At 26.4% G+C, this 18777-nt stretch overlaps 2 protein-coding genes across 4 annotated transcripts in view; both read left to right on the top strand.

Annotated features, from left to right (window-relative positions):
• The first annotated feature begins 1465 nt into the window (after positions 1 to 1465).
• LOC136088784 (uncharacterized) lies at positions 1466 to 3852 on the top strand. Its single transcript, XM_065813512.1, has 2 exons — positions 1466 to 2368; positions 2608 to 3852. Exon 2 carries the CDS (start codon positions 2677 to 2679, stop codon positions 3346 to 3348), a length of 672 nt encoding a protein of 223 aa, XP_065669584.1. The 5' UTR covers positions 1466 to 2368; positions 2608 to 2676; the 3' UTR covers positions 3349 to 3852.
• LOC100213042 (SH3 and multiple ankyrin repeat domains protein 2) overlaps positions 1466 to 18777 on the top strand; it is a 36709-nt gene continuing 19397 nt past the window's right edge. The window contains exons 1-4 of one of the 3 annotated variants that reach the window (XM_065813509.1): positions 1466 to 1631; positions 8087 to 8260; positions 9120 to 9204; positions 13927 to 14096. In XM_065813509.1, coding sequence (XP_065669581.1) covers positions 13947 to 14096 — 150 coding nt within the window. In that variant the 5' untranslated portion in view covers positions 1466 to 1631; positions 8087 to 8260; positions 9120 to 9204; positions 13927 to 13946. Of the gene's footprint in view, positions 1632 to 8086; positions 8261 to 8748; positions 9205 to 13926; positions 14097 to 18777 lie in introns of those variants that run through there. The other 2 variants (XM_065813510.1, XM_065813508.1) reach the window with 2 other exon arrangements.

The raw sequence follows: 18777 nt of genomic DNA, 5'->3' as shown, positions 1-18777 counted from the left end.
ATGTTTATCGGTTTTCATGAACAAACGTGGGTTAATAATTGCTCATCCTCCATACCAATTTTTTATAAACGTTATGTGGATGACATAATAGCAATTTTTAATTCAGAGTTTGAAGCGCAAGAATTCTTTAAACATCTCAATAGACAACACAAAAACTTAAGATTTACTATGGAAAAAGAAAAAGACAACCAAATTCCATTTTTGGATGTTCTTATTAATAAGTCTAATTCACTCTCTACATCAGTTTATCACAAAAAAACATACACGGGTCTTTTACAAAATTTCTTTAGTTTTGTCCCTTCATATTACAAAACTGGTCTTATACGTTGCTTGATTGATCGAACATATAAAATTAACTACACGTGGTTTGGATTTGATAAAGATATATAAAATCTTTCTTTAGTTTTAAAAAAAAAAAATAATCAATTTCCGCAAAAAGTTATCGACACTGAAATTAAATTATATGTTGAAAAGAAAATTAATCCACCTTTTATAAATACTGTTGATAATACTAATATAAGATATTTTAAGCTTCCATTTATTGGATTTTACTCAAACTTCACTAAAACTAAAATTGATAAAATTATTAAAAAGTATTGTAAAAATGTAATAATCAAATTTATATTCACAACCGATAAATTAAAAAACAATTTTTGCATAAAAGATCCACTTCCTAAGATGCTTAAACCTAACGTTGTCTACAAATTTTCTTGTGCTGGCTGTAACGCCAGTTATAATGGAGAAACCTCCAGACATTTGACAACACGGATAAATGAGCACCTTACGAGTGACAAGCAATGGCATATTTTTAAACATTTAAATTCATCCATTAATTGTATAACACTAATTATGATTGCTTTCAGATTTTAGATACTGCCTCTACCATTAACAAATTAAAAATAAAAGAAGCACTTCATATTAAATGGGAAAATCCTTCTTTAAATAAACGAACATCTCATTATATTATAAATTTATCTATCTAACTTACTATATTATTATTATTAATATTTTAATATTAGGAAGTTTATTTTGTCATAATTTGTAATATAAATTTTAATTGGTTTGTATCAAGTTTATTTGTCCGTTAATTTTTTCTCTGTATTGTCTTCAGGTTTAAATTTATTTACCAGAGTTTTAATTGTAAACTAAATCTTTTGAAAATGTAGTATGACTACGAAACATGTCAAGAATAAAAAATATTGTGATTTTTATTAAATTTTTTACAAATTTATTGCTAATGCGATGTTCGGATAACATTTATTTATTTTACGCTTCTCTAGCAACACCCATAGCATCACATAAACATTAATACTCATGTTGTTACTTTTATTATAAGATCTCAAACTTGAAACTTTTTCACATATTTTTAGATGCTAAGCCCAAAAAATATACTAATTAATCATTTAGTACTAAATCATTAAATGTAAATCGGTGTTTTCAATGAGATATTTAAGTAAACATGTTTATATTATGAAGAATTACAAAAATGGTTATGATTTATTTATTTCCGATCTTCGTATTTTTAAAGAATACCTAAATATTTAAAAACACAAAATAATTTGTTTCTTAACTTCGTAATCTAAAAAATGTGATTTTCGTTTTTTTAAAAGATTTCGATCAACGCAGATAAGGTAAAGATTAAGATTAAATTATTTTGCCCTTCTTATAAGAAGTTATTTAAGAATACATCCACAAAATGGACAGTTTAATGTTAATATGCTAAACATAGCTATATATTATATTATAATATATATGTAGGTGAGAACGGGGTGAGATGGGACATGGGTGAGATGGGACTTAGCAATATCTCAGTAAAAAGTTTAATAAAGCAAAAGTTTTTTATATATGTTATAAGTTTGCAATAGCTTCTTCATTTTATTGTGTTTTTTAAGTTTCAGAAGTATTTTTTTTCCGGATATTTGCGAATATGTGAAAATCTAACAATTTTCCTGGATTTTGAAGACATCATTAATATTAAATATTTATGTGCTGTTTGCATATATTTTTATGTTTATGGTTTTTAATTATTCACTATTGTTTTATTTAACTACTGAAGAAATATGATTAGCATATGGCTACGAGAACTATATAAAATAAAGGTTTCCTCACACCTACTAGTGATGGGGTGACTTAGGACAGGAGAATTGGGGTGAAATGGGACACTGTTCAATTTTATCATTTTTTAACTTTAGTGTACTTTAACTTTTATAATCAATATTTTTGTAAAAAAGCAAGTGAGCAGAAAATTATTTTTATGTTTATGATAAGATTTCAATGTTTACTTTATAGTAAAGTGTTTTTTATCATAGAAAATAATAATAATTATATTGGATTTCTTTGTTACTTTGTCCTGAAGACATCTTTCACAGTAAGTAGTTTTTTAATGCCAATCATTTTTGTATTTTAAATTCAGTTTAAATAAAGTTCTTCACTATTAGCCTTATTAAATTTAATCACATTATAAGTTTTATAGGGTTGTGATACTATTTTATTTTCATTAAAATAAATTAAAAATTTATAGCCTAATCTGGATTTTGGTTAATGCAATTAAAAAGATCATAATTTTTTTTAATAATGGAGTGAATAATATGAGTAATAATTTTTCAGATGCCAAGAAAGTACAAATGAGTGACAAGTTGGTTAAAGCCTGATGCTCATACAATAAAAGCTGCTATAATGGCTGTCGAATCTGGCAGTTTATCACTACGAGCAGCTGCACAAGAGTATACAATTTCAAAATCAAGTTTACAGCGGAAAATAAAGATTAATACAGAAATTTCTTACAGTAACTTATACTTTGATGAACAACATAAATATATTTTTAATAAGACACAAGAAGATGAACTTTCAATATATCTTTGTCAAGCATCTAATATGCATTATGGACTTGATGTTAGAGAAACAAAGCAACTTGCATATCAATATGCAATTAAAAATGACATTAAAATACCAGAAAACTGGAAAATGAGTGAAACAGCTGGAACTGAATGGTTTTATTTATTCTTAAATCTTACAAAATTATCCATTCGTACGCCAGAAGCTACCAGCCTCAGTCAAACAACTAGTTTCAATCGCACAAATGTAGATACTTTCTTCAAAAACCTTGATAGTGTGCAGAAGTGCTATAACTTTTCTGCTGATTGCATTTACAATATTGATGAAACAGGTCTGACAACTGTTCATAAGCCAGTGAAAGTGATTGCTGGTAAAGGAGTAAAGCAAGTAGGACAGGTAACTTCTGCTGAAAGGGGAACTTTAGTTACAATGGTGGGTTGCAATGCCCTTGGAAATTTTATTCCACGGTTTTTGATATTTCCTTGTGTCCACTTTCGTAGCCATATGCTTTAAGTTGCACCAACAGGTACAAAAGGTGATGCTAATCCTAGTGGATAGATAAATACATAAATTTTTTTTTGAAATGGTTTGATCATTTTGTGGAGTATGGACATCCTAGCAAGGATCATCCATTAATTTTAATAATGGACAACCGCAAAACTCATATATCAATTGAACTGATGGATAAAACTAAGGAAAGCAATGTTGTGCTCTTGACATTGCCACCCCATTGCAGCCACAATGATGATCGACTTATGTATCTGATCGACCAATTCCAGCAAATGACAATTCCGACAAACAATCCCCACATCACTGTGTATTGTATCTGAAGTTATTAATGAAAAGAAACAGCAAATCAGCACTTCTGCCTACCATTGGACAGCAAAAGATATGAGGCCATTTCCGTGAAAAAGCGGGTGAAAGGGTGACAAAGAGAAAAAGTGCAAAAAGAAAATGTTCTAGGTCTCTGGTATTGACTGACACACCAACAAGAAATGAACTAGTTAAAAGTTTATCAGAATGTAAAAGAAAAAAAGAAGATAAAGATAAGAAAGAGAAAAAAAGTTACCCCCTCAGACATCAATGTAATTTAAACATCAAGCAACCTGTTGAACAAAGTTAGAAATGCATTTAGAATGGTATTTTTTTTTTGTTAAACATAAATAAATTTTGTGTATTGTTATGTTTTATAAGGAGTAGAATAAACAATAAAATAATGCTTAAAATTATTTGTTTTTATTTTTGTCCCATTTCACCCCAACCATTGTTCCATTTCACCCCAACATGGGGTGACATGGGATAAACAGTGTCACTTTAAAAAACCAAGCCCTTGAACTTAATTTGATGGTTAAATAATGGGTTTTGCAATAGTTTAACATGACAATTCATTGGACTATAGTTTAAACCGATTTGTATGGTTTTTGTGGAAAATTTAAAGCGCAGCACGCAAGCAAATTTTTTTCAACCCATCTCACCCCGTTCTCCCCTATACCAATTGTATATACGTTTTTATTAAACGTTTTTTACATACAAAAAAGGCTTAAAGAGATAGCAATAAAAGTGTAGTTCAACGTGAATATCTCAAAAACTCAGCTTCATAGTCATAGTTTTCATAATAAAATAATCAGGTTACGCATATTAAAATATTATCTTGGTAACATTAGTGTTTGAATTTACATTGACTAAATTTTTGATAAATAAAAATATTGTCAATCATTTTTGCTAAATTTTAAATGTAGCACAGTAGCGCTATGGGTTTTTTTTTTGTAGTGACTTTTATGTAAGTTTTGGTAGTAACTTTTATATAAGTTTCGGTAGTGATTTTTATATAAGTTACTGTAGTGACTTTTATATAAGTTTTGATAATGACTTTTATATAAGTTTCTGTAGCAGCTTTTAAATAAGTTTTGGTAGTGACTTTTATATAATTTTTGGTAGTAACTTTTATATAAGTTTTGATAGTAGCTTTTATATAAGTTTCGGTAGTGACTTTTATATAAGTTTTGGTAGTGACTTTTATATAAGTTTTGATAGTAGCTTTTATATAAGTTTCGGTAGTGACTTTTTATATAAGTTTCGGTAGTGACTTTTATATAAGTTTTGATAGTAGCTTTTATATAGGTTTCGGTAGTGACTTTTATATAAGTTTCGGTAGTAGCTTTTATATAAGTTTCGGTAGTGACTTTTATATAAGTTTCGGTAGTGACTTTTATATAAGTTTCAGTAGTGACTTTTATATAAGTTTCGGTAGTGACTTTTATATAAGTTTTGGTAGTGACTTTTATATAAGTTCGCTGGCATATTTTGTCAAGAGAAAGTGTTGCTGCAACTTCACAATCGAATAGAGTGTCCGCATTTAGTGGAGGTTCAGACTTACTCGTTCAATAGCCCGACTTTTGAAATACTAAGAGAATAAATTCTATAAATGGGAAAGGAAAGGAGTGAATGAATAAAATAACCACAAATCTCCAGTTAACGCAGCTTTAGTTCTTGGTGACAAAGATGCTTATCTATATGGGGATGTTTTTATTTGATCCATTGAGGTTAGTTAGGACCAAGCACTCTTTTTTGGAGAACAACATGCTATTTACAAGGCAAAATTTTTAACAAACTGCTTCGTTAATGGGACTTTCAGGTGATCTTTTTCAATTAAATTTCTTAAGTGCATCACTAAATTATTCATGATAGTAGCTACTAAACATGCTACCACTTTTCCAAAATAAATTTTATGGCTATTAACATCTTCAAACAAATTTTAAAAATTAAGTGTGTTTATAAAATAGCATAAAAGAACACGCTATTTCTTCAAAATGCTTATTTAAAAATTTCCTAATATTTTAGCATGGTTCCACGAATGGAGGACGGAAAATAATATCAATTTCTGATAATTTTAGTGGAGAATTGACAATACTTGAAGATTCTTTACATGAGCTTGACTAACATAACTTGAACCTATATGATTATATGACTCTGAGGGTCATCAATACCTATTGCATTTGCACTTTAAGTTGTCAATGGGAAATCAACACAAGGGATTCTGGCAGCTTATATTTTTCTCGAAAAATACATATTTCAGCATGCTTTTCATGAGTTTCACCAGTTGGCAAACAATCTGCTAATACGTAGAGGCCAACGCAACTACAGTGCCATTCAGAAGACAAAAGCTCTTAAGCAAAAGTTGCTGTGCGGAGAGTGGTCTGCTAAGCGTTTTCTAAGCGCAGCTGTTTACTTGTTTCAAAATTTTTGTGTGGCGTAAAATCTTTTATACCATGGTAAAGAGAATGAGAGTGAAAAACGGAGGGAATAAAAAAAAAAAGAGAGAGGGAGGGAGAACAAGACGTTTAGATAATTAAAAAATTTTTAAATTAAAAATTACTTCAAAACAAATTTTTGAAAATCTTTTTATAAGAAAAAATTAATTTTACATTTTGCTTAAAAAATTAACCACGTTTATAGTTTTCCATTAAAAAATTTTTAGGCAAGATGAAGACTTTGGATCTGAGAATTAAAAAGAAGAAAATTCAGATCTTCCATTTGAAGTCACAGATAGCAAAAGTGTGTTGTCTATCTTCCAAATAACATTAACATCTTAGTAATGTCTTGCAAAGATTTTTAAAAAAATAAAGTGAGAAAAAATTTAAACTTATAACTGTATCGTAATCATTTCCCAAAAAATTTTGCTTTTATTTTGGATTTGAAATGTTTTTAAAATTGAAATGTATATATTTTTTATATTGAAACTAAATTTTAAACAAAACAAACAACTTTTAATCAAAACAAACAACTTTGTATATAAAATCACAATATTATCTTTAAAAGCAAATTTCATACTCTCAGATAAAAAAATTGATTATATAAATATAAAACTTTATCTATACGGATAGTAGTAATAATATATATTTCTGCATAAATAATATTTCACAGAGTATTTATAAATATAAATTTATATAAACTAACTGTGCTGCCCACCAACAGTAGATGGTGCGCTACAGCAGCCCGAGCTTAGCCTGTCAAGTAAAACCTTAAATTCATTGACTGATTTTGATTTTTTAATGTCATTCGGTCATTTAATGTCAAGACTATTCCACTCCTTAACAATTTTGTTTACAAAAAAATGTCGAATGTCTGAGTTTTTGACAATCTTTTGACAAAATCTTATTAACAAATTGATATATAAAAATCAGGGTTAAAAGAAACAGTTCAATTAGGTTAAAAAGAAATAATACAACTGAGCATGCCATTCTTCAACTCTCACGCATCACTATCTACAGTGTTGTAGGCTTTCGACATAGTCAATCCTGAAATCTTACTAGAACAACAAGTCTCTTATGGTATAAAAGATAAAACATTTTGTTGGTACAAAAGCTATTTGTAAACTAATTGTAAATAATATATTTACAATCATAACTTCGTCTTGCAAATTTTATAACTGTTGATGAAAATTATTAGAGAATCCTAGAAATTTTATAACTGTTGATAAAAATTGTTAAACAATCCTTGAGATTTTATAACTGTTGATAAAAATTGTTAAAGTTTTTTATTAATCTTAGAGAAATACAATGACTGTACCACCTCAAAAATTGTTAAACGCTTAATATTAAATATCTATTAGTTCGACTAATAGTTCCTTGCATCAGAAGTTAAAAGAAAATATTTTTTCACTATATGGTATTTTTGTTTACTTCTAAAATTTATTTCTCCTTAATTTAATTTTAAACTTATTAATGTATTTTAAAGTAATGTATATAACTTCACTACAAAAACTGTAAAATTATATTATCTACTTATTTCTTACAACTATAAATTATCACAGGATTTCGTGTAAAGAGATCATCTAATCTTATCGAAATTTCATTAATTTTTATTATTGAATTTAAAAATAAAGTTTCATTAATTTTAATTATAATGTATAATAAACATATACATATTTTATACTGTTGTAAAAAAATTAATAAAAAAAAAAGAAGTTATGAATATATGTTTGTGTACGTGTTTGAGCATATTGTTGTATATATGCATTTAAAATATATTGTAGAATAACTTTTTGTTAACTTAATTTTTAATATATGTGTGTTTTATTTGTCGGTGCAAACGTAATAATATTCGTGCTTTACAAAATACGGAATGTAAAATATTTATTAATATCATTAATTATTAATTATATAATATTTGTATAAAGCATCATTTTATAAACTAATATTGCTTTTGTAATTATTTTTTAATAATGACAGTCTTTTACTTTTTTTTTTAGTGATTTCCAGTCCACTTTATTCACCATTGGCTTCCAGTTTATTAACTAATTATCAATGCAACAAGAAACTATATTATTTAAAAATATAAAATACAACATGTTTTAATTCTAAACTTCGCTTCTTTTCATTTTGTCTCTGAGGATAATTTTGAGAAATAAATCAAAAGATCCACAGTAGGTATTAGTATCTAGAAATGGTGTTTTTAACTTTTCTACGAATGGTCATTAAGTAACTAAATGTAATAAAATAGTTAATAAAATGTGATAAAAATAGTTAGCATAGATAATTAAAAACAATAACACACACGCTGATGCGTGCAGTTGTGCGCGTCAGTGTTTGTGTGTGTGTGTGTATAAAATTGATGCTTTTTTTTATTTATTTTTATTAAATATTTAGAAAAAATATTAAACATGGTCTAGTTCAGGCTTATTAACAACTTTTATTGATATTTAATGTATTTTAACTAAGGTAACCAATTTTGTTTTAAAGCTGGAATACCTGATATGGAAAAAACTAATAATTTGCAAACTAAAATACTGATATTCGAATTGCATTATAAATTATTGATTTTTATATCTAACGGGTATATTTAATGGAAGAATCGCATTTTAATTTGGAATTTATAATTGTTAATTCAGTTCAGGTTTTCACTTTTTTAAATAGACTCGCCCTAATATAATTAAATCAGTAGCATTATTTTTTATTTTGATGAGTTTTGCTATAATCAAAGACGTAATTTTAATATATGGCTCGCCTCGCTTAATACGCTTAATAAACTAGCGTTACATAAAATCTTCTTCCGTTAGATTTATTGTTTTCAATTACCTTTGGTAACTATTTTTATCACGTGTCAAATGTTTACCTAAAATGTGCGCATTTATTTTCCACATAAAATTTTGACTTTAGAAAGGAAATGAATACTTAAATTAAGTTCCAACTATATTAAGTAGAATATTACGGTTGAAGATACAAGATTTTCAATTGGAATTCGTTTATTCTTAGTAATAGTTTTTACTTTTTTTTTTAAACGAGAAATTAGACGAGAAATTGACTGAATGGATTGAAGACTAGAATTGATTGGGATATATTTTCATTATGTATAACAACTATCATTAAGGTACCCATTAAGTATATTTATTAGTCATATAAATTAGTAATATAAAAATTTAAACTAATATTTTTACTTTTAATTTTTTTTCAAATTTAAATGTTATTACTTTAAATTTGCTTGTCAAATTTAAAGTAATATTTTTACTTTAAATTTGTCATAGTTATTTTACGTTATACATATTTTGAAAGTTAATAAAAAGAGTTATTAATAAAAACCAACAGATTGTTATCGGAAGGGAAGAGAATAGAAACTTTTTTAAATTTATTTTTTAAAGAACTTTTTTACATTTATTTGTTTTTTAAATTTCGACGATTTTGCACCAAGACTCTTATCCTAGAATGCTCACATGCTTCTCGTATTATAAGATATTTAATAGTTCTTATGAATTATAGCATTACTCTAAAATGATTATAAAAATAACTCAATATAAACCCATAAAGTCAAGTTTTGATAACCATTGCAATTATAAATAATAATAATAAAATAAATTGAAAATAACTAAAACTTTCAAAAAAACTTGTAGAAATAAGATTAACAATCTAATAAAAGAACTTCATGACAATAAACAAAATCCCAGAGCTTTATGTAAAGTCATCAAAGATACATTAAATTATCTGTTTTTATTATATCTATATAAATGTTAATATAATATATCCAGCATACTATTAACAATATCAATCTGGTACAAGTTTTATTGATATTACTATCACATGTGGTACTATTACCCGACTTATTTTAATATATACTATCCATATATAACCCCTAGCCCTTCCAAAGGCCTAGAAGTTAACTATAGTCATTTAGGCCACTCTTATTTTTTTCTCAAATATTTTTATACCCTTTTTCAATCCATTGACTCCTAATATGGATCTTGACAAAAAAGATTGCTAAAGTTGTAGTGGATTTAAACTCCATATTTTTTGCTTTCAAAGCCAGAGGTCTACCATTACAACACTACTGCATTACTTGAAAATTTATAATCTCATGGAATTATAAATGTTGGCTTTACCATTTATAATTCCATGAGAATTTAATTTAGAGAATTCATCAATAATTACTCAATAAATTAATTACCATAGTTTATCTATGATTGCTGAGTAGAAAACTCTATTATATGGAAAACTTATATTATTAAGAGTTCTACAAAGTTTTATATTTGGACCATGATTATTTACTGTTTTTTTCAATTTTCCTTTGTATTCCCATGACAGGAAATTGGAGTGAACTATCTTATGATCTTATCAGGATGAAATAGCCAAACAGTGTATTAAATCTTAGTACTTGTGTTTTTAAAATGTCATTGTGTTTATCCTTAATAGTAATATTTTTAAAGTGTCAGTGTGTTTCTCTTTCCCAGTGGGCACAGAGCAAAAAAAGATGTCTTTTAGATATCTTTTGAACCTTTTGGACGTCTTGAACATTAAAAAGACGTCTTTTTTAGGTCCCGTGCCCACTGGGTTATTAGTTATATTTTTAGGTGTCATTGTGTTTCTCTCTAGTTCTCAAATCTATAGTATCATTTTGTTTCTTCATGGTTCTTATTTTTATAAAGGATGGGGCTATAGCAATTTGCTCCAAACTATAAAAAATGTTATAATTTAAAGCAAATTGCTATAGCCCCATACTTTATAAATGTACTTTATAAATATGAATAAAACTTATAAATATACAGTGGGGTGCAAAAAAAAAGCCACACTAATATTTTTTCTTCATTTTAAGTATAAAATGTATAATCAAGCAAAGCAAAAAAAATCGGATGTGACAGTGAAAAATTTAGGACAGAAAAGGTATGTTTATATATAAACTAATATTTACATAAATAAAATCTTTAAAAAAACGATTAATATGGACACATTTAATAATTTAGAAAACATCTAACGGGTGTAGAAATTGGACGAATTATTGAAGCTGCTGACCAAGGAGAGTCTCACAGAAGCATTAGAAAGCATTTTAAACAAGAAAACTCAACTATTAGTAGATTGGTAAAGAAATATAAACACACTGGTAAAACTGAAAGGTCTGCTGGATCTGGGAGAAAGCCTAAAACTTCAAAAAAAGAAGATCGCTACATTTAAACGCTGTCAAAAAAAATTGTAAAATCACATGTTCTGAGATAAAACTAGATTTGAACCTTACTAATATCTCAAAGTGGGCAATATCTCGCAAAATAAAAGCATCAGGTGATTTTTTTTCTGGGAAGCAAATTAAAAAACCCTTTGTTAGTGAAATCAATCGAAAAAAACGATTAAAGTGGTGCATTGAGCAGAAAGATTGGACATGTGAACAATGGTCTAAAGTTATCTGAAGCGACGAATCTCCTTTTGTTTTGTTTTATAATGGTTGATCTCACTGTTGGAAATTAATTGGGGAAAAATTCAACCCCCAAACATGCAAGGCAACAGTTAAACATGACAAAAAGATTAATGTTTGGGGTTGTTTTAGTGCACACAAAGTTGGAAAACTTTACCGGGTGAAGGGCATCATGGACCAGCATATGTATCATAAAATCTCGGTTAATCAGCTTGGACCAAGTATAAAAGAACTTTTTCCTAATAGTGACTACATCTTTCAACACGATAACGATCCTAAACATACAGCACAGTTGAATAAAAGATATCTAGAATCTAAATTGATACCAGTTATGTCTTGGCCAGCACAGTCTCCTGATTTAAATCCAATAGAAAATCTTTGGTCTATATTGGATAGAAAATTGAAAGATCGTAGAGCAAAAAATGAAGATGATTTGTTCCAAATTCTTCTTGTTGGTTGGAATGGTTTGCCAAACGATTTATTAAAAAGACTTGTAGTATGCCTTCTAGATGCGCAGAAGTCATAAAAAACAAAGGATAGCCAATTAAGTACTAAAACAGCTGAAACCTAAAAAATACTTTACAAATCTCAATTTCTTTTTATTATATGTAATATACAATGATGTTATAAACATTTTTATCAAAATTGTCCTATATTACTTTTATTATATGAGTCTTACTCATTTTTTGTTGCTGTTTTTATAAAAAAAATTAGTGTGGCTTTTTATATGCACCCCCCTGTATATATATATATATATATATATATATATATATATATATATATATATATATATATATATATATATATATATATATATATATATTTTTTTATATATAAACAATTTTACAAATTTTTAAAATTCAGAAGTTTCTGAATTTTAAAGGTTTGTAAAATTGTTTATTTGAAGACTTTTTTGAAATTGTCATACAAAAGTTAAATATTTTAATTTTTTGTTAAATGGATATAATTTATGAGATTATGAACATTCTATGATGTTCATATTTGATAATAAGCCTGAGCTATATTAAAAAATATATCAATTTAGGAATTTTTAATTAGAAATGTGTAAATGTTTTTAAAAAATCTTAAATAGAAATATATAAAAAATGTTTTAAATTATTTTATATGAAGAACAACAATTGTCTGTTTTTATTTATTGTATTATTTTTGTATTTTTATTTAATTTTTTTTTAGTGTTAACAATATAATTTTTTGTTTGCCATAGTTTAAATAATTTGTTGTTTCTAAGCAAATATTGTTTTTTTAAAAACATTTTTTTTAAAGGAATTTTTAAAAGCATACTATTTTTTAGCAAATAATTACTTACTAAAAATAATTACATATCACATTTTAAATTTGATATGCAATTGTTTGGCATGTTATTTTGTGTATGCACAGTAAATCTCAGTACGAAATATTTTCTAAACAATAAAAGTTTAAAAGTGTTGCATTTCAAATTTTCATAAAATGTGAACACGCAAATAAAAGTATTAAATTGAAAAAATTTTAAATAAATTTTATACTTTTGTACATGTTTTAGGTACACTGTTGTTAGTATGTTACATTTGTATTGATTTTTTCTTAAGCATTTGTATTGGCTTTTTTTTAATTCTACATTTCAATCATTTTATCACGATTTTTTTTTTTTTTTATAGAAATTGATATAAAGGCAAACAATGTTTAATATATGCATTCAAAATATTTTTATTTATGCATTCTTGAGTAAATTTTTGAAGGTTTAACTTTTGAAATATTTCTATTAATTTTAATTTCAAATAAATTTTTGTTAGAATAATTTTGTTAAAAAAAAAAAAAAAGTTTATAAACATTCTAGCATTAAATTTCTATAAAAGTATTATTTGAAATTGTCACATGGTTTTTTATGTTTGTACGCTTAATTATTTGTTCAGTTGAGAGGATTGAAAAACAGTTTTACTTTTTTGTCAAACTTTTTTCTTGTTTAATTGTTAAATTTTAATCCTAAAATGTTTCTCAAAAAAAACATTTTTATATTATATTCTCTTTCTGTATTTCTCTGTAGTTATTTAAAACTTTAATATGGTTCATATAAAAGTTTTTTTCAAATCTTTATTGTGTGGTCCATGTTAAAGTTGTTAAGTTAAGTTACTAAAGTATATTAAATGCTTATTAAAGTTATGGTATTAATATATATATATATATGTGTGTGTGTGTGTGTGTGTGTGTGTGTGTGTGTGTGTGTGTGTGTGTGTGTGTGTGTGTGTGTGTGTGTGTGTGTGTGTGTGTGTGTGTGTGTGTGTAAATATATAAGCTATTATTTGTTTGTTATTTTATATTATTATTTTTTAATTATAATTTTTAAATTTTTTATTTTTATCTATGTATCTTGCTATTTGTTTTACTATAATAATTGTATTATGTTTATCATTTTATATTTAGATTAAAGATATTTTATATGGATGGCAAGTATTACACATTCTAAAAAGGCTTCAATACAAGCTCATTTCAAACAAAAAAATGTTTATTCAGAAGAAACAAACTTTTATAACAAAGATAGAGCCACTGCATCTATAAAGATTACAACACCAAATTTTCAAAAAAAGATAGAAGTATTTTATGTTTTATTTATAGTTTTCATATCAAAAAATTATTATAATGCTTTACTATAACTTTATCCTTATAGCAAAAGTAATACTAAGTTTAAAAAAAATGTTGCAACCTTTGAAGTGAGTGTTAATCAAAAATGTATTTTAAACTTAAAAGAAAATTTTTGTTTATGTTTTAAGTTTGAATTCTTCTGGAATTTCAAAGCATAAATAGTATAAATGTTTATTTGTTTATAAAATATTAGTTGATTTTTATGGATGTACATATTTTTATAGACATTTTTTTGTTGTTTGTAATTTACCTCCCTAAGGCCGAGAAGGCTACTACAGATGAAGAGCCTACTTGTGGTTATAACCCTCTCCCAACTCTATAGCTCCAAAATACAAACCTTAGCGAACAAGGCAGCTGCGTTGAGAAACAAGTTGAGCGCAGTACTACCAAGGGTATGGTGGGAGTTGAACTTGGAACATCTTGCTTATGAAGCGAGCGCTCTACTAATTTAATGGGTTTTAAAAAAATGAAGCATTCTGTAAGTTGTAATGTTGTTAAACATACAATATTAATGTACAAATAATCTTGTGTATAATTATAATACGATATTTGAACTAATAAATTATTCGTTTATACAAAATCTAAAAGTGTTAAATGTTTAACAGTGTTAAATGCAAGCAAAGTTTTAATTCTTTGTTTTTATTGATGTTCAATCTATGTATTGTGCATCTCAGCAACACATAAATGTAGAAATTTTTTTAAGCATGTGTTTTTAAACTTTCAAAACACTGTTTTAAAGCTTTTAATCACTGTTTAAAAGTTCTTTTTATTAGCACTTATTTTAACTTAAAAACCTCATTAGAAGATAAAAAACCATATTGAAGATCAATATTTTTAAATATTTTTTAAGTTATATCCATTAAAAAAATTTTTTTTCACGCAATAAGGAAATAATACTGTGATAAGAAAATAAGGCTGAGTTGTTTCATGTGATAAGAAAATAAGGTTGAACTGCTTCATGTAATATAGAAATAGGGCTGAGCTGTTTCATGTGATAAGCAAATAATGCTGAACTGTTTCATGTGATAAGGAAAAAAGGCTGAGCTGTTTCAAGGCTTTATTAATGTTCACTTTTTTTTATGACATTAATTTTGATTCTTTGAAAATCTGAGCTTGAATGAATATCTGAGGCTGAGCAATTTTAAAGTCTATACTGATGTCCATCTCTGGTAACTTTCAAAGCATAAATTTGTTACCAGAGAAACAAACTTTAGTTTAGCATAAATAAAATAAATACGCTAGATAAAATTTTCAAAACTTTAATAGAATTGAATTTACAGGTTCATCAGTTAAAACTATCACCTGATTTTGATGGAATTAAGCGGAAGCATGTTTGGTTGTAATCAATCAAATTTTTTGAATAATCCAAATTGCAAATTTTAATATCTTATGCTGTAGACAGCAAAGTTAGTCGACAGATGTCAATCCTTGACTATTTCTGAAATATATCTACACAATATAGTCATGTATGTAATAAATTTCACTATCGCTTTTGATAATTTCTAGAAATTCTAACCAATAAATTTTAGTATGATCCATGCTTTTTGATGAAAAAAACACTGACTTAACTGTAGTGCAGACTTAAGATTTTTTTAAACATCTTCACTTCAAACAAGGCTGCAAGCAACCACTATTAGAGTTAGAAGTTACTGGAAGGGAAAAGATAAAGTTTGTAATGCAAGATTAACAGTTTAACAATTAACAGACAACTTAAATGATTGTAAATTATATGAATCAGGAAAACAAGATAAAGGGAGTGGTTTCCAAAGAAATGATGTTCGAAGAAAAAAACTAGATGAATAAAAATTTTTGAAGCACTTAGGAATGGTCACAGTAAAAGGGTGAAACTTAATTGAATGACAAGTAACACAAGAATGAATATTAGTAGATAGCACTAAAGACGCAAGTTCTTTAGAGCAGCGGCCATTACAGTATTTATAGAAAAGAGAAAGAGAAGCAAAATTGCGACAATGTTAAAGAAAGAAAAGCAATATTATGAAGTTGTAATTATATGTATGCAACCCTCAGAATTAGGGTCAGCATTCGGCAATGCTGACCTAAATTGCTGACCTCAAAGTGTTTGAGGTCGGCAATTAGGTCAATAAAAATTGCCGACCTCGTTTCGATGTTTTATGGTAAGACCTTCGTATCAAATTTTTTTTGCTGACCTGATGCGGACGTCTAAAAGATTGAGGTCGGCAAATTATTGCTGACCTCAATTTTCCTAATTCCGAGGGTTGATATATATGAATATATAGTTCTATAGTTTGTTGCATTTGGGAAGCACGGAAGGAAAAAAGTGATTCTTACGTCAACACATACGTCACTTTTAATTACTTTTGACTTTCGTCCAACATTTGTGTGTTGGACCAAAGTTAAAACCATTAATTTAATAACAAAATAATTGTTTTTTAAAAAAACCACAAAAACGCAAATTTAATTGACCAGAATGTTTTTAAAAACATTCTGAATGTTTTTAAAACATTCTGAATGTTTTTAACAATATAAACAATGTTTTTATTTTTATTTTTTTAATAAAATGTTTCTATTTTTACTTTTTTTAATAAAATGTTTTTAATTTTTTTTTTTTTACTGTAAATCATGCGCGGAGTGCTGCTACATCGACTGACAAGTAGCCTGATTCGCAAGGGAGTGCTGCTATATCGACTGACAAATAGCCTGACTCGCAACGGAGTGCTGCTACATCTACTATCTTTTAGCCTGACCCGCAAGGGGGTGCTGCTACTTCGACTGAGGGTTTGGTTGGGGCAGGCAGTCTATCATTTAATAAAAAAAAAAATTCCGGTCTTGCATTTTAATTTTTACTTTTTGTCAACAAAATATGGAAAAAACTTTCGGACAACATATAAGAGTTCTATATATATATATATATATATATATATATATATATATATATATATATATGTAATTGTGTATGTGTTTATTTTTTAATGCAGATTTTTAATCTGTAAAAAAAAAGTTGATAATTTAGCATTATTTTCTTCATTCTCAAATTTTTTAAATGTCTTTGTGCTACAAAAGCTAAAAAAAATGTATTTTAATAGCCTGTTACCATTTGTTAAATAGAATTTTGTTTATATATATGAAAAAAATCTAAAAGTCTTTACTAAAAAAAGATTTAGTGATTTTTTATTTAATCAAAAACAACATTTTAATTTTTTTTTTTAAATTACATGCTATTTATTTATGATTGCTGATTATCAATTTAAAAAACTCATTATTTCTTTATTTCATATTTTAAAGATAGGAAAAATGCAACTAAATGAGGTGTTATTACATTTTCTATTATGTTAAATATATGCAACCTAAGGTTTTCAAAGAATATATACTTTAAGTTTTATAATAAACAGTTTCCTCTGAAATAAATTTATTCTTTGAGTAATATAATAAACAGGTTTCAAAATTTAAAAAAAAAGAACAATCTTTTTTTTTCGAGTTTTGGAAATTTTTTCTTGCTATTTAATAACATTTATCAACCAAGTGTTAATTTATGATGATCAGCTAAAATACCTAAGAAAAAAATTTTGTTTTTTAAAACTGGTAGTTGGTTGTTCTATGCATCTTCTTTTTTTAAAGATATTAGAACAAATTTGATGTACACTGTAAATTTGGTTTTCTACTTCATGGCTAATGATTTCTAATATGCATGAAGTTTTAAGTTGTTTTTTCTACATTATAAATATATAACATTCTATTTGAAATTTAATTAAATCTCAAGAATTTAGTTTTTTGAATACTAGATCAAACAACAGCAACAACAATACAAACATGCTAAATTTTCAATAACATATTTGCCAAAATTCATTACATTAATTATTTACTATATTTATAATATTTATTATTCTCAAGTTAACAATATATATGCTAAAATTTATTATTTACTTTATTTATTATTATTAAATTAACAATATATATACCAAAATTTAGCAAAACCAAAAGTGAACCCAAGTATTCAATACATCCTTTAAAAAAACACAATGGTTTAATAAATAATTGTACATTCATAGCAGCTGTAGCACAGTGGTTAAAGCTCTGACTTAGAACCAAGAGATTTTTGATGCTAGCTTTTGACACATTTTGGACATTGGTAAAAAAAGATACATGAACTTCCTAGTTAAATAAGTGGTGCTCTGTGACAAAACCATAAAGATATCTTAATATTTAAACCCAAAAATATGATGACATTCTAAACTATGCCCAAATTCAGTTAAAAATAAAAAGGGTTTCTGTTAATATATTGATAAATAATTTTTTTTGGTAAGTTTAATTAAGTCTAAACTTATTATTTAATCTTTATTTAAGGTATAAGTATATACAAATAAGTAAACTTCAAACAAAAATTTGTGAAAAATAAATATAGCAATAGTTAACTCAGTTTTTTCATATATGTAAATGAAAATTAATGTGTTATATTAATACATCATTTTTTTGCCTTTGAATTATGTATCAACATTAATATTGTATGAACATTAATTTTTCAAGCATTTGGTAATATTAGGCATTAGTTTGTTTTTATTAAGTTCATAAATGTTGCCACATATACTAAAATATCTTTTACTTCTAACAGAAGGTGATGCTAAAAGAAACATTATATTTAAGGCTATTTTCTTT

Source organism: Hydra vulgaris, chromosome 12, assembly GCF_038396675.1.
Source record: "Hydra vulgaris chromosome 12, alternate assembly HydraT2T_AEP".
Lineage (NCBI taxonomy): Eukaryota > Metazoa > Cnidaria > Hydrozoa > Anthoathecata > Hydridae > Hydra > Hydra vulgaris.
Note: the sequence above shows the minus strand (reverse complement) of the source record. Positions and strands in the feature narration are given on the sequence as shown.

Excerpts from the sequence above, each read along its gene's own strand:
- LOC136088784 (XM_065813512.1), top strand. The coding sequence starts at position 2,677 with ATGGCTGTCGAATCTGGCAGTTTATCACTACGAGCAGCTGCACAAGAG.